Source organism: Curcuma longa, chromosome 20, assembly GCF_044706935.1.
Source record: "Curcuma longa cultivar G26 ecotype Majalengka, Jawa Barat chromosome 20, ITB_CL_G26_1.1, whole genome shotgun sequence".
NCBI classification, from domain to species: Eukaryota; Viridiplantae; Streptophyta; class Magnoliopsida; order Zingiberales; family Zingiberaceae; genus Curcuma; species Curcuma longa.
In genome coordinates, this window is record NC_133880.1 from 8,403,178 (window position 1) to 8,417,490 (window position 14,313).

General features: G+C 35.8%; 1 protein-coding gene across 1 annotated transcript; it reads right to left on the reverse strand.

Annotated features, from left to right (window-relative positions):
• Positions 1–357: 357 nt before the first annotated feature.
• Positions 358–5,669, reverse strand: LOC141813799 (nuclear transcription factor Y subunit A-7-like). Its single transcript, XM_074701782.1, has 6 exons — positions 5,600–5,669; positions 4,343–4,600; positions 2,224–2,372; positions 1,738–1,809; positions 1,425–1,589; positions 358–943 (listed from the first exon to the last, which is right to left on the reverse strand). The coding sequence occupies exons 2-6, from the start codon at positions 4,368–4,370 to the stop codon at positions 716–718; spliced, it is 642 nt and encodes a 213-aa protein (XP_074557883.1). The 5' UTR covers positions 4,371–4,600; positions 5,600–5,669; the 3' UTR covers positions 358–715.
• Positions 5,670–14,313: the final 8,644 nt, after the last annotated feature.

The following is a 14,313-nucleotide window of genomic DNA, read 5'->3' on the forward strand; positions in this document are numbered from 1 at the left end:
CAAGGGATCTGACCAATTAGGGTTTCGATTGTGTGAAAGTTCTTGTTAAAACTTTATGCAGAGGCATTGAGAAAGGAAGTGTAATGATATCATCCACCTTGATGATCAAGTATTCTTTCTGGAGCAAGTACTCAAGTTGATTTCCAATCTGTGCAGTTGTATATTAAAAACATTAAAAAATAATTTTTTGAAAAAGTTGATAATCATGATGTCACATCCTTTTAAAATATTTTTTTTAAAAAAAGTAAAAAAAAAGAATGAATTATTTGAGTTAAGTCTGAGGATGTGATTGATTTGATAACCAAAACAAAAGCATCTTCACGATCATGCAATGACAAAACAAAAAAAATGCTACAGTTAGAATAATCATGATCTTTTACATATAATACGGCCAAAAAAGCAACAGACTTGTTCAGATTTGGACAAGAAGGCTGACTATTAATTTCAAAGACAAATTGTGAAAAATCATAAAATACTGTCTGATACTCCTTGATGAAACACATCTCAAGGAAAAGCTACGATAACAACTGAAAAAGTACAGCCTTTACATGATCCTACCGAGATTCCTAACACCGAGAAAAATCTCCCATAAACATGGTGACAGTTAAAGATTTAGAGACTGTAGTTTGATCTTGCAAGCACACGGTTCTTTGGCATGCTCATCAGATCTCTCACAGCAAGAATTTTACGAGGTCTTTTGTGGATTTTCAGAGGTCTATTTTTCGGACTCTGCGGCTTTAGCCAGGTCTTGTATGTGATCAGAATGGTCAGAAGCTGGAGGATCATCTTGTTGGGGCTTGTTATCTGAAGCAAGTTCTTTTGGTTGATTTCCCTCTGACTCGCTCTGATGATTATTTGCTTTAGACTTGGAATTCAGGAATCTACCTCCACATCCTCTTGTTCTTCTTAAAGCATGCAAGTGGCGTGATTCATGAAGGTAAGGCTGTGGGGAGTCAGCATTGAATTGTGTTAATAGCTGCTACATGTTTTGGTTGTCTAGGGTTAAAGGAAACGTGACATTAGCAAGCAAACGTATTAGTCATCGCATAGCCATAACATATACATTTGTGCAAACAAACTAAAAGAATTAGAAGGTCGAACTTGTATGATCAGCAAAAACAACTACAGATCCAGAATCACAAAATTTTTTACAGGTGATGAAAGCAAAAAATCTGACATGCAAGGCTTATGAAAGTTTTCAAATTATTCCTATTCATAAATAAGAAGCAAAACTTGAGGTAAACTTCCCCTGCATAAGAATTTAAAGAATGTTGATAAATAAATGAAAATAACTCATTTTATTAAATTTGATACTGATATGATTTGTTATTTATTTAGCTTTTAAGAAAACAAAAATCATCAATGAAAGGGTGATAGCAGACCAAACTATAATGCACTTCTAGTTATAATCTAGATACACATACCTTACGTATTTTAGCTAATTTATTTTCTGATTCTGCTTTTGCTCGAGACTGACGACGCCTTAAGATACCATGATATTGCTTTGCATTGACATAAACAGGTTCTTCAACAGCATCAGTTTGTAAAGGCACACCAGGATGATGCACCCCGATCAGTTGTGGTTGGATCTAAACGAAATTGTCAATTTTAAGAGAGAAAATAAGTAATAGCTGGTAAGTGGTTAGAACCATAGTAAAAACAAATTTGTAGATGCTCAAAGGACTCTGATATTTGAATGGTAATTAATTCATGCATGCTTGGTGGGATAACTTCTACCACTTGCTGTCCAGCATAGGCTGCAAATATTCCCCCATAGAAGGGATCCACATACGGGTAAGCTGCCGGAGACTGCCACAAAAAAGTAATTTTAACAACGATTAGCCAATATCAGTCCATCATCATTATTTTTTTGAAATCAAATCCACCACTAATAGAACTTGAGCAAGGATTGCACTTCTAATAAAAGCAAAACAAAGGTAAGCATAACTGAAAAGACATGGAAAAAAGTTCTGAAAAAATTTACTTCCAAATACGTCTATTTAGGAACATTCCAATAGGCAGACCACTTAACCAGTAGATATAGTACTGTATGGGAGGAAATATTATATTATTCCATTGTCATCTCCAATTTGTAGTCAATATCCAACCAAAAAATGACTAGACTAAACTGTGAGAAAGATATACAAAAGATGGCAAGTTCAGAAAACATAATGTCAAAGATGCATCAAAGAAATTTAATATAGTTAGCAATTTCAAGAATACCATAGTTTGCCCTGCTTCAAGTTGACCACTGGGCATCATGTATCCAATCAAGGGTGTTGCCGCACCAGATTGGAAGCATGCAGTAGCATAAGGCTGATGTTGGTTTTCAGATTGTGCCTGCCCCTGCTGCTCATCAGTTTCGCTATTATCTGGAAAATTTGAGAACCAATTAAATAATTTAGAGACCATTGAGCAGCCGAAATACAAAAATGGTTCGAGCTAACACATATAAATAACAATATCCATAATAGTAGATGACCACAATGGGTATAAAGTAGCAATTAAGTGTCCCTACATAGACCATCATTTATACCATTGTTCAAAACTAAAAGAAGACATAACATAGGTCTGCTAGTAACAGCAGTACTACTTTATCCCCCAATTAAAAATGTTTTTTTTATTAACAATAGGAGGCAAATGACATAAGATGAGAAATAGAAGAATTGGAGTGCACTGCCATTGTTTGCATACCTGACAGTCGAGTAGAAATCAGATTCACAAATTCAATACTAGTGCTTATTAAATGTACACATTCCAAACGACTTTGTAAGGGTTTCTTTGTCTGGTCGAATACTCAAATGGACACAGAATCTCAGAAACAGGAACTATGCATAGAAAATACATCATTGTATAATGTTGGATGAATCTAACATAGAATACCTAAAATTGCCAAAAATCCATCCCAGTTATTTTATAAATTTTCCAAAAAAGTATTATTCTCAAAGCCCTAATGGTTAGTATCACAAAAATTGAAAATACAGGCCAGAAAGTGCTCGAAATTTTTATGAAATGGTTTCAGTCTACAGAAAAAGGGCAGAAGTGCATTACTAATTTACTATAACATAAAAATATATATAAAATTTCATTGTGGTGTTTGAAATAGTCAATCAAAACATCAATAGGAGGAAAAGCATATATACATACAGAAAAACTTATTAAAAAAAATCAATAGTCAACAAACATGATAGATTGCTCACCATGACTGGAATATGCTGTTATGTGATATTCTACATTGATGAAATCCATTAAAAAATAAAATTCAAAGAATAGGAACATCTGACTTCATAGATCTTGAGTGATTGTTGCAAGATTCTTGAAATAACATGAAAACATGCGTATGTAAGATTCTTAAAATATATTGAAAGCAGGCGTATGTAAAGAGCTGACCAAATGAATTTATTGTGCAAAACTATTCAATTGTGAAACATCACAGTTGTCAATTTATACCACTGGTGACTTATTGCTTTGTAGGGAGTTGCGCTTCTCAAAGATACATCCAAATGTAGTACACATGCACTGAAATGCTTTTCTTCTATCAATGCCATATCTAATACTAACATCTACTAGCAAAACAAAGCATATCTCACATCTGCAACTCAAGGGAATCACCCAGAAAAAAAATGAAAAGTTTTGTTTAACAAACAAAGGCCAGATATAATCAAATAAACACTCCTTTCAGATAGAGAATATATATAACTATATGGAACAGAAATCATAAGATCTGATTCCTTCAGGATGTTTATCACATGTATTCTCCACTGAAAAAAAGACCTTTTAACACTCAGCAGAGATTCCTATATCTAAAACAGTATTTGTAAGTCAAGTGAATCATCTAGAAATAAACAGAATGATTTTCCTTTACAAGCAAAAGCAAGTAGAAAATCTATAATAATTTAAGTTTCCTATTTTTGATAGAGCAATCCCTTCATACAGATAATGCATATTACTATATGGAACAGCAATCATAAGGAACTGACTTCTTCAGAATACTTTCTAAATGCATTCTCCACTACACACATACACACACCAAAAAAAAAAAACACTCAGCATAGTGAATCCTATATGTTTAAGGCAGTAATGGTTCAATTTCCAATTCTTAAGCACCGACAGAGTTAGGGTAATCTACTAGCATGACACCTATTAAGCTCCCAATTATAAAAGTCGTCTCCTGTTAAATAATTAAGACAGAAGACCTCAGAATAAGAAGTATCAATAATACATGTCGCTGAAAAGAGAGTGTCTAACCATTTGAGATTATGAGTTGGTTCACTGAGAAAGAAAGCATCAACAAAGCACACAGGTAAAATAGCAGAAAATTATCATTGTAAGTGACTATTACCTGACAAGCTTTGACCCGAAGAACTCATGTTTTATTCAAGTTTCTAACTTCACAAATGTAACCAGAGTATGGTCAAAGTCAGGCCCTATTTAAACTGAACGGTGCAGGAACTTGTCGCGACATTAAAAAAAAACGTCTTGCAGATAGATTCCCAATGGAACTTGAAGCTAAGCAAGCTTGTAGTGAAATTCCAACAAAGATGGTCTTGAATATATCCAACAGAAAGCTTGAAGCCTTACATTCTCAGAGAATATTATCCTGAAATGTCAAACATAAGTGACTAACTACAACACAAATAATACAAAATACCTTACATGAAACAGATGATATACTACATAAAAAACTATTATATGGACATAGATTTTATTATTCATTTGAAATAAGAAAAAGGTCTGGTATCCATCAGTCAAATTCTGACATGAATAGGGTCATGACTATAAAAAATAAACTAGAAATAGATATAGTAAAACGAAATAATATGGTATGGCATGAGAAAATAATGAATAAAAAAATTGATACAGTATTAAACCACATTCAAAAAGACAAAAAAGATGAGTGTCAAGAAGGAAAATTGTTCAAATTTGTCCAACAAAACCATTGAGGAAAATTCCATTAGGCAAAAAGATGACAATTGGGTATTACATCTGAATGAAGAAGAGCTAAAAGTCCAACAAAAATAATCAAGATAAGAACTAAACTGTGCCATCATGATGTCGATCATGCGTAAAGGAAAATTACGAGTCAGTGTTTAATTGCAATGGAATATTATTATTAGTTGGTTTTGACGATTCGCCTTACACTACATGTGAATTACTCATGCACTAAACTGTGACGGTTCTAAATCGAGCTCTCACCGTGAACTCACAGCAATTCTAGCGAAAGCAGAGCTTTTGATGAATCAAGATGTTAAATTTCCAACTTAACATTCGAGTTCAACAAGAAATTATCACACACAAGAAAAGCGCCCACACCGTCTCGAAAACATTTACAAAATCGTCCATTTCAGTTCCGGCAACCGTATCCTCGATGGAAAAAAGCGAACCCTAGAATAATTCTAGAACAAAACAGTTCTTAGTTGTGGCATCTCCGGTAGCCATCCCGAACCAAACGAATGCCACCAAATCAAACACAAATTGCGATAAAAGTTAACGACGCGCGTCACAGATTGACACAGAAGGGAAGAAGATCAGAGAAGCGGAATTAAGAAGCAGAGAAGAGCGGCTGCATGCATGAACGAGCCTTTCGCTCGTAGCGTACCTGGATCGCTCCCCGCCTTGTGCTTGATTGGAATGGCGAAGCTTCCAGAACTTCGAAAACGATCCCTTCCGCCCTCTCAGCGGAGAAGTACGCCTTCCCTCGGCATTTATCCTCCTCGATTTAGTGATTTAAAAAATACACGAAAAGAAGAATAAATAACATATTGGCTCCTTAAAAGCGCTACGTCGTGTAACGTTACCCGATCACACACTGTGTTTCTATTGGAGTAATAGATGGGGCCTTGTGTTTCTGCCACGTCAGTAACGTATCCCACGGCGTGGTAGGTGATCCTGCGTGGATTTTAGTGATCGTCTCCACGTTTTTTCTTCTTCAATTAAAAATGCCATCGGGATCGTCCATTTACTACTATCTTTAACATAAAAATACTGTCACAGACACGTGATGTACTCAGGAACCGGCTCACAAACGTCAGTGCGTTCGGTCAATCAGACTTTTAATCTTATGGTATTTCTATTATTTTTCAACTCTACGGAACAAGTTCCACCCTTGAATGGGTTGGGATTGACTTTGGATTGACTTTTCTGATGTAGGATACGATTGAATTAGTTTTTATAAACTAAATTTATTATAATAGATAAAAATTGAATCTCAATAAAATTGAAATAATCTCATCTATCTTTCGTAGTTGTCAACTATAACTTCTCGATTTACTTTTTCACAGATAATCATCGGACTGATCGTGTGAACTCGTTGGAATGGTGAATTTCACCTTGTATTATAAGGATTGACTTTTTTTGATATGGTTGTATTCTGATAAATTGGTATTATGATCTTTTATTATCATGATTATCCTTGGACAGATCAATCTGCTAGTGTTATGATATTCTATTATGATGTTTTGATATTCATTTTTTGGTATTTTGGTATTTCTATTATCCTCCAACTTCATGAGATCGATCTTCTCTCCCTAAAGAGGTTCAGAATTTTTGTTCTAGTGTTATGGTGTTCCTACTATCTCCCCCTTGACTCTGGGTTGACACAGGGTTTGACAATGGTTTGGTGTTTAGGTGCTTTCATTCTCTCCGAAAAGACATTGTGACTAAGGAATATCCTTGCTCGAGAATATCAAAGATATTTGCGGCTTGAAAACATTCTCATTTGGGAACATCCCCGGAAAGACGTTGCAACTTGGGAATATTGCCAGAAAGACGTTGGGACCCGGGAACATTCCTAGAAAGACTGCACGGACTTGCAACCTCAATACCAGCTAGCATATAGGAGTCCAGGTCACGAGAACCTCCCTGCTTAGGAATATCCATCCCAGGTCAGATTCCTCCGACTCATAATTCTATTGTCTCTGACAAGTAAGTGGAAATGTCGACCTGGATCATTTATGCCTGACCATGTCCACAACTAGACCTTGTTAGTTATTCCTTGGTTAAGTTAAATCAAGGAGGCATATGGTGTGCTTCACAATCCCCACCCTAGCATATATACCCAAACGAATTTATATGTGCTGACCAAATATGTAATCAAATAGGCAAGAGGATGAACCAGAAGGTAAAATCTTTGAAAATAAACATCTTCATTTAGGAATATTCTCAGAAAGATATTGCATCTTACCCGCTCAAGAATATACTTGTCCGACTACATTCAGGGAGATCGTTTGAATCTCTTATGCTACAACTGTATTATTGTATAATCATATAGGAGCATCCTCATCCAAAAACATCCTCTACATGCTGGTCTGGGTTGTAAGAATGTCTCCACACGGGAATGTTGTACAGACGTGATAATCGTCCACGTCTGCACTTTGTTCCTTTGTATGCCTTTAAAATGGGAGACATCCAAGTTCAAGAGTAAAGGGATTTTGGTTTGTGGAAACGGAAGGATTGTTTGATTTGTTGTAACAATTTTGGATGATGAACATAAATAATAAGTTTGACAAAGAATCATTGTAAATATTTAAAATTTTATTTTATTCGATAATTTATGCATTCAAAATAACAATAGTATCATAGCGATATTTTGAATGTATAATTCTATTTTACGATTATGTCATGATAAATATGCTTAGGCATAATCTATATGGTTCGCTAAAGCAAAATTAAGAATTTAGTGTTCATGTTGTATGAACAGTAAATATACTATTCATAAAATTATAAATATTAGCTATATTATAAGCAGTACTTGTACGATTTACGGGTATTTTTACCAATTTCTGTTCATAAATAGAAAAAAAAATAGAATAAATAATAATCATGCAAAAAAAATTAAAAAATTATGAAAAATAACTGTACTATTCACAACATCCTCACTATTGTTCACCTACTGTTTAGCTGTATTATGAATAGTGATAGTAGCGTTCACGATAAAAACGCGATGAACAGTAATCATAAGTTTTTTTTGAAATGCATGAGATGATGGCATAAACGATGTTAGCATTTTTTTTGGAACGGTTTTTATTTTTTTGCATGTTATAAAAAAAACCGTTGTATTAGAAAAATTAAAATGCGTATGTGATTTTCTTTTTACTATTTCAATTAGAGTGAAAGAGATGAGATGTGTTGTTTCTCTTTACTATTTCAATTGGATTGAAATAGAATTGGGCTTGAAAAAAAACTCATTTGAGTTTAAACAAAAGTCCAGTTAAATTAGTTCTAACGAAAAGGATTAAATTTGTACTCGAGACTTGACAACTCACTCAGACTTGATCAGTTGAGTACTGCTAAGTATTTTGACACTTGGGAGCACAAATATTGAGTGATTTGGCTTGACTATCAAGTCGTGCCGAGTAGTTTCTGCACGATGATGCCGAATGAGACTTAGGATGATGAATCCGACTTGGACTCAAATCACAATGCTCAAGTTCCGATTTAAGAGTTGGCTAAATCTCACTCAGAATCGGCACACATAACTTAGACTCGGGATGTCAAAAAGAATATTCAATGAGCCGAGTGCAAATTTAACATGTCGAGTGGTTGTTTGAAAAATAACTTAGACTCAAAATTAAACAACTTGGACTCGATTGACTTACGAAGTAGGCATTATTCGAAAATTGAGCAACTCGAATATGTCGAGTGGGTACTCGGACTCAATTAACAGCGTGACTCAAGTTTGTCGAGTGGAGACGCTAGCTGAGTCATCTGAGATGTACCTATTCGGATTTGACTTCGACTTGAGGAGTCTATTTTTGATCAGATTCGGGCAAACGAAGAGCAGTAGCACTCAGGAGGAGTCGATCACACTTGGACTATTCGAAATCTGGATTTAATAGTTGATTGGACAGTCGATTGAAAGTCCTAAATAATAACATATTTTATTTTTCATGATTGTATATGTGTTGTGTGTTGGTTCTATGCATGTTTTAAATTGGAACGAGTCAATTTTATTACTGGTTAGTCGGTTTTATACTGACTTTATTGATTTCAATTTCAAATGGCACGAACGATATGCATTATGACTCATCGTGATATGTTACGAAATAAACTGAGAGAGTCTATTGAGGAGATAGTATATGATTGTGAGTCAGATGACACATTGGGAGGCTTGATAAATTATTTTAGAGACTCAAGCAATAAGATTTTTCTATCCTGGATAATTAGGACTTTGGTTCGATCACTACTGAAACGCCTCAATGAAGTAGCACACCATATATAAGGATGCTATAAAGGGTGCATCACGTATGTGGAAATGAAAAAGAACTACTTCATCATCTAGTCTGTGTGGATAGTTATGGATCACCCCTCCGAGAGGATCTGGAAGAGATTGAGGTGGGTCTAGAAGAGAATCCAAAGGTGGATTCAAAGAATCAAGAAGTCGATCTACTTGAGAATGTCCTAGCTGAGTCAAGAAAGATAGGGATCAGGTTGATTACTACTGCGCTAGTGTCTAGGGCTGAACAAAATTTTGGTTAAACCGAATAAACCGATCAAATCGAATCAAATTTTTAATTCGGTTCAGTTTTTTCAGAATTTCAGTTTTATTTAATAAAAAAATCAGGTTTTTTGGTTTAATCGGTTCAGGTTTCGGGTTCGATTTTTAAAGTTCTTATTCGGTTTACCCGAATAAACCGAATAACTACGGCACAAGTCCGAACCTGCAGTAAAAAAAACCCTACTCCTTTCGCAGTTTCGCCTCACTCGCGATTCCCTCCCGCTCCCGCAGACGGCAGACCTTGCCTCTTCATCGCGATTCCCTCACTGTCGCGAGTTTGCCGCCGTGACTCTCCACAGACCGCAGCTTCGTTACGCCGCCGTGACTCTCCAACTTTCCTCTTCGGTTCTTCCCCTCATTCTCGCTCCTCAGCGCCGTCGCGAGTCGCGATTCTCCTCGCGACCTCGCGGGATTCGTGTCCCGGTCTTGGCCTCTTCTGTCTTTTCGCGTCCCACACTCCCACTCGCCTGATCCCCTCTCCCGCCGGCCGCTCGATCCCGCCTGTGCTCGCCAGTCGCCGCCGACTTACCCTAAACCTAAAACCTCATTCTACAGCCACCGAGACTCGAGTCAAACCTCAGTCTACAGCCACCGCCTCTTCTGTCTTTTCTCCCGAGACTCGAGTCTCTCCTCAAGTCTACAGCCACCGCCCACGGCCACAGATTACAGGTATATTTCTATGTCCATAATATCTACAGCCACTGTTCCATGATATCTATGTTATTTTTTCCATAATATTGTTAAAATCGTTGGAATCAAAATATCTCAACAATAGTATGACCTACTAGGACTTCCCACCTAGCCGCAGCTAGAACTTTTTGCCCCGGTCCACCCGGTCCATCCGACCTACTAGGACTTCTCACCTGATGTCTGGTCCTCTTGATTCAGACACGGGAGCACCCACTTCCTTTGTTTAAGGTTCAAACCACATGGTTAGATCTGGATCATGGCTCATCCGGCGGTTAGTCCGGTGAAGAGCGGTCTCGCTCTGATACCACTTGTTAAAATCGATGGAATCAAAATATCTCCACAATGGTATGATATTGTCCACTTTGGGCCTAAACCCTCATGACTTTGTTCTTGGGCTTTCCCCAAAAGGCTTTATACCAATAGAGATATTTTCCATCCTTTTAACCCCATGATCTTTTTCATGTACTTTAGATGTGGGACTATGTTTGCACCCTTGCAACCCAACAAATATTTCTTATTGAATTCAACTATTTAACTATGTAGATATCAAATCCTGATAGTATCATCATGTTTTTAGTTTTAGAGTCATTGAGTTTCATATTTGTCTTTTAATAGCATTCTGTATTTGTGCATTCTGTAATTATATTTGAATAGTATGATCACATCTTATTATATTTTTTAACAGCATTCTGTATCTGTGCATATCACACTGATGGAAAGAGATTTATCAAATATGGATGTTAATAATAGTTGTTCAATACCACAATCTGATATTGGTCCTTCAGTGGGAACAAAAGCTACTGTAGAATCTAAAGGAAAGGCAGTGAAAAGAAAAGCAATGAAACCAAGAAGTGAAGTATGAGATCATTTTATAAAGTTTACTAATGATCAATCGGAGATCAAAGCCAAATGTAAATATTGTGATAAAGAATTTTTCTGTGATCCATACAAGAATGGAACAACAAGTTTGAAATCTCATATGACCTCATGTAGAAAACACCCTCATGTTGTTGAAACAACTCAAGCACAGTTAAGTTTACAATTAGGTTCAAAAGAGGGTGAGGTGCATTTGACTTCTTGGAAATTTGATCAAGATGCATCTAGAAAAGCATTGGCTAGAATGATTATAATGGATGAACTCCCTTTCAAATTTGTAGAAAGAGAAGGATTTAAAGCATTTATGGCCATGGTATGTCCAAAGTTTCGAATTCCTTCAAGATGGACGGTTGCACGTGATTGTGTTGAATTATATACAGTTGAAAGGGAAAAATTGAAAAATTTGTTGCGTGATTCAACACAAAGAATTTCTTTAACCACTGATACATGGACATCGATTCAAAAAATCAACTATATGTGTCTAACATCTCATTTTATTGATACCAATTGGAATTTACAGAAAAGAATTCTCAATTTTTGTCCAATTACAAGTCATAAAGGCGAGGCTATCAGTTTAGCTATTGAAAAATGCTTGAGGGGTTGGGGAATTAATAGAATTTTCACTATTACAGTTGATAATGCAAGTTCAAATGACGTTGCTATCAATAGTTTCAGAAAAAAGATGATTAATTGGGATTCTACTATTTTGAAGGGAGAATATGTCCATATGAGATGTGTAGCTCATATAATCAATTTGATTGTTGCTGATGGCTTAAAAGATATAAATCAATCTGTGATGAGGGTTAGGAATGCGATTAAATATGTTAAGCAATCTCCCTCTAGATTAAGCAAGTTCAAAGAATGTGTAGAGATTGAAAAAATTGAAAGCAAGAACTCATTATGTTTAGATGTACCAACCAGATGGAACTCAACTTTCTTGATGTTGAATACAGCTCAAAAATTTGAAAGAGCTTTTGATAGGTTTGATGAACAAGATCCATGTTTTAAATTAGATCTTCAACATACAGATTGACATATTGTTTTGAATGAAAATGGAGAGATGATACTTGAATCAGATGGTAAACCTAAAAAAGAGTTGAAGACTTTTGATGGGAAGCCAACAAGTGCAGATTGGAATAATGTTAGACTTTTTGCATCTTTACTGCAAGTTTTTTATGAGCTAACATTAAAAGTTTCAGGATCTTTATATGTCACATCTAATACTTTTGCACATGAGATTAGTTCTATTCATACCATATTGAAGGATTGGCAAGAAAGTGATGATATTGATGTGTATTCAATGGGAATTAAAATGAAAAATAAATTTGACAAGTATTGGGGAGATCCTGAGAAGATGAATAAATTACTTTATATTGCGGTGGTGCTTGATCCAAGGCATAAATTGGATTTTGTAGAATTTATGTTGATTGAATTATATGGAGATGAGAAGGGCATCAGAGTAGGAAAGATAATAAAGGACACTTTATTTGCTTTGTACAAGAATTATAAGGAAAAAATGGAGCCTCAATGCAATACTTCAAGTGTTCCATCTATTTCAGAATCAGTTGACAAAGGCAATGCTTCAAAAAATATGAGTCAAATGGATTTGAAAAGACAATCAATCGTTGCAAAGTATAAGAAACAAAAGGCACAAATTTTTGGTGATGGAAATATGTCAGAATTAGACAAGTATCTTAATGAAATAGTTGAAGAGTATTGTGATACTTTTGACATTTTGGGATGGTGGAAGCAAAATTGTCACAGATTTCCTATACTTGCTCAAATTGCTCGTGATGTATTAGCTATTCCAATATCAACAGTTGCTTCAGAATCCGCATTCAGTACTGGAGGTCGGGTACTTGATTGTTTTAGGAGTTCATTGACTCCTAGGGTGGTAGAATGTCTTATTTGTACTCAAGATTGGCTTCGATTAAGTTTGAAACCACTCGACATTGAAGAAATTTTAGAAGATGTAGAAAAACTTGAAAGCGGTAAGTTTTTATTTTTAAGAAAAATACAATTAGATTTTTATTTATAATTTATTTATTTAACTTGTATTTTTTTGTCAGAATTCTCAAAAATTATAATGGACTCGTCTTCTTCAACAATATCGGTGCATGGTGGCTGCTGTTGAGTAATGTATTTTGTTCAGGTATTTTATTTTTCTCCTTTTTGATTCTTGTATTTTTCCTCTATTTACTGATTTAAGAGCATTCAATAATACAACACTAGGATTAGTTTTGTATATTAGGGTTGCTGTTGGTAGGGTTGCTGGTGGGCTGTTGGTAGGGTTGCTGTTGGTGGATGCTGGTGGCTGCTGTTGGTAGGGTTGCTGTTAGTGGTGCTGGTGGATGCTGTTGGTTTTGCCGTAGGGTTGCTGTTGGTGGATGCTGGTGGCTGCTGTTGGTAGGGCTGCTATTGTGATACTTTTGACATTTTGTGATGGGTGATTCATGTGTGTGGTTGTGGTGTTTTGAATTTGCACGTTGTAGTGCTTGCATGTCTTTTGTGATAGTTTTTTTGTGATGTGTGGTTCATGTGATGTGGGTGATGTGTAGTTGTGGTGTTTTGGTATTGGTTGTGCACTGGTTTTGTAGTGAAGTTATAAGGGTTGGTTTGTGAGTGTATGTTGAGCAATGAATGGTTGTTTGTGTTGTGTGATGTTGGTTTTTGATTGTACAAATGACTGAATGAGGCATCTAATCTCTCTTTTATTTATATATGTATCATTTTATGTGATTTGTGTACTTCAATTACTAATATCTTTATTCCTGTGATCAATCTCATTAGATTCTTTCTCTATTCAACTCAAACAAATGGGTCCTAGCTTAGTTTTTCCAACCTGCAGAATGCAACCTGGGGCTCTAACTGGTGGGGTGGAGATCTCAATAAAATCTGCTTGATGCGCCTCCGAAGTCCGGATATTGTATGGACTTGTCCATCTTCTTTTTGAGTTTATGTCTTGTTTTGACCTGCGCCTTGCAGAACTACTCACCACTCGAAATGCTCTGCTGAACTCTGAATCGTAATGAGGTTTGTGTTTGGGCTGACTTGCTTGTGAAATGAAAGACGTGTTCCTTCAAATAATTCTCGTCCCGATACGATTATCAATTGAATGTATTTATAGCAAAATTGAATAAGAAATTAAAAAGGAAGACAAAAATTACTTGTATTAGGTGTTGTTGCAATCATGCCCATAAGTTATATTCTGATGTTTGACACCAATAAACCTTAGCGCACAAGTTGAGATA

Bases quoted from the DNA above. Each gene is read 5' to 3' on its own strand.
- LOC141813799 (XM_074701782.1), bottom strand. From the start codon at position 4,370: ATGAGTTCTTCGGGTCAAAGCTTGTCAG. The intron at 2,373-4,342 runs GTAATAGTCACT...CAAATTTTCCAG, and splicing joins TTCGGGTCAAAGCTTGTCAG to ATAATAGCGAAACTGATGAG. The intron at 944-1,424 runs GTATGTGTATCT...GACTCCCCACAG, and splicing joins AATTAGCTAAAATACGTAAG to CCTTACCTTCATGAATCACG.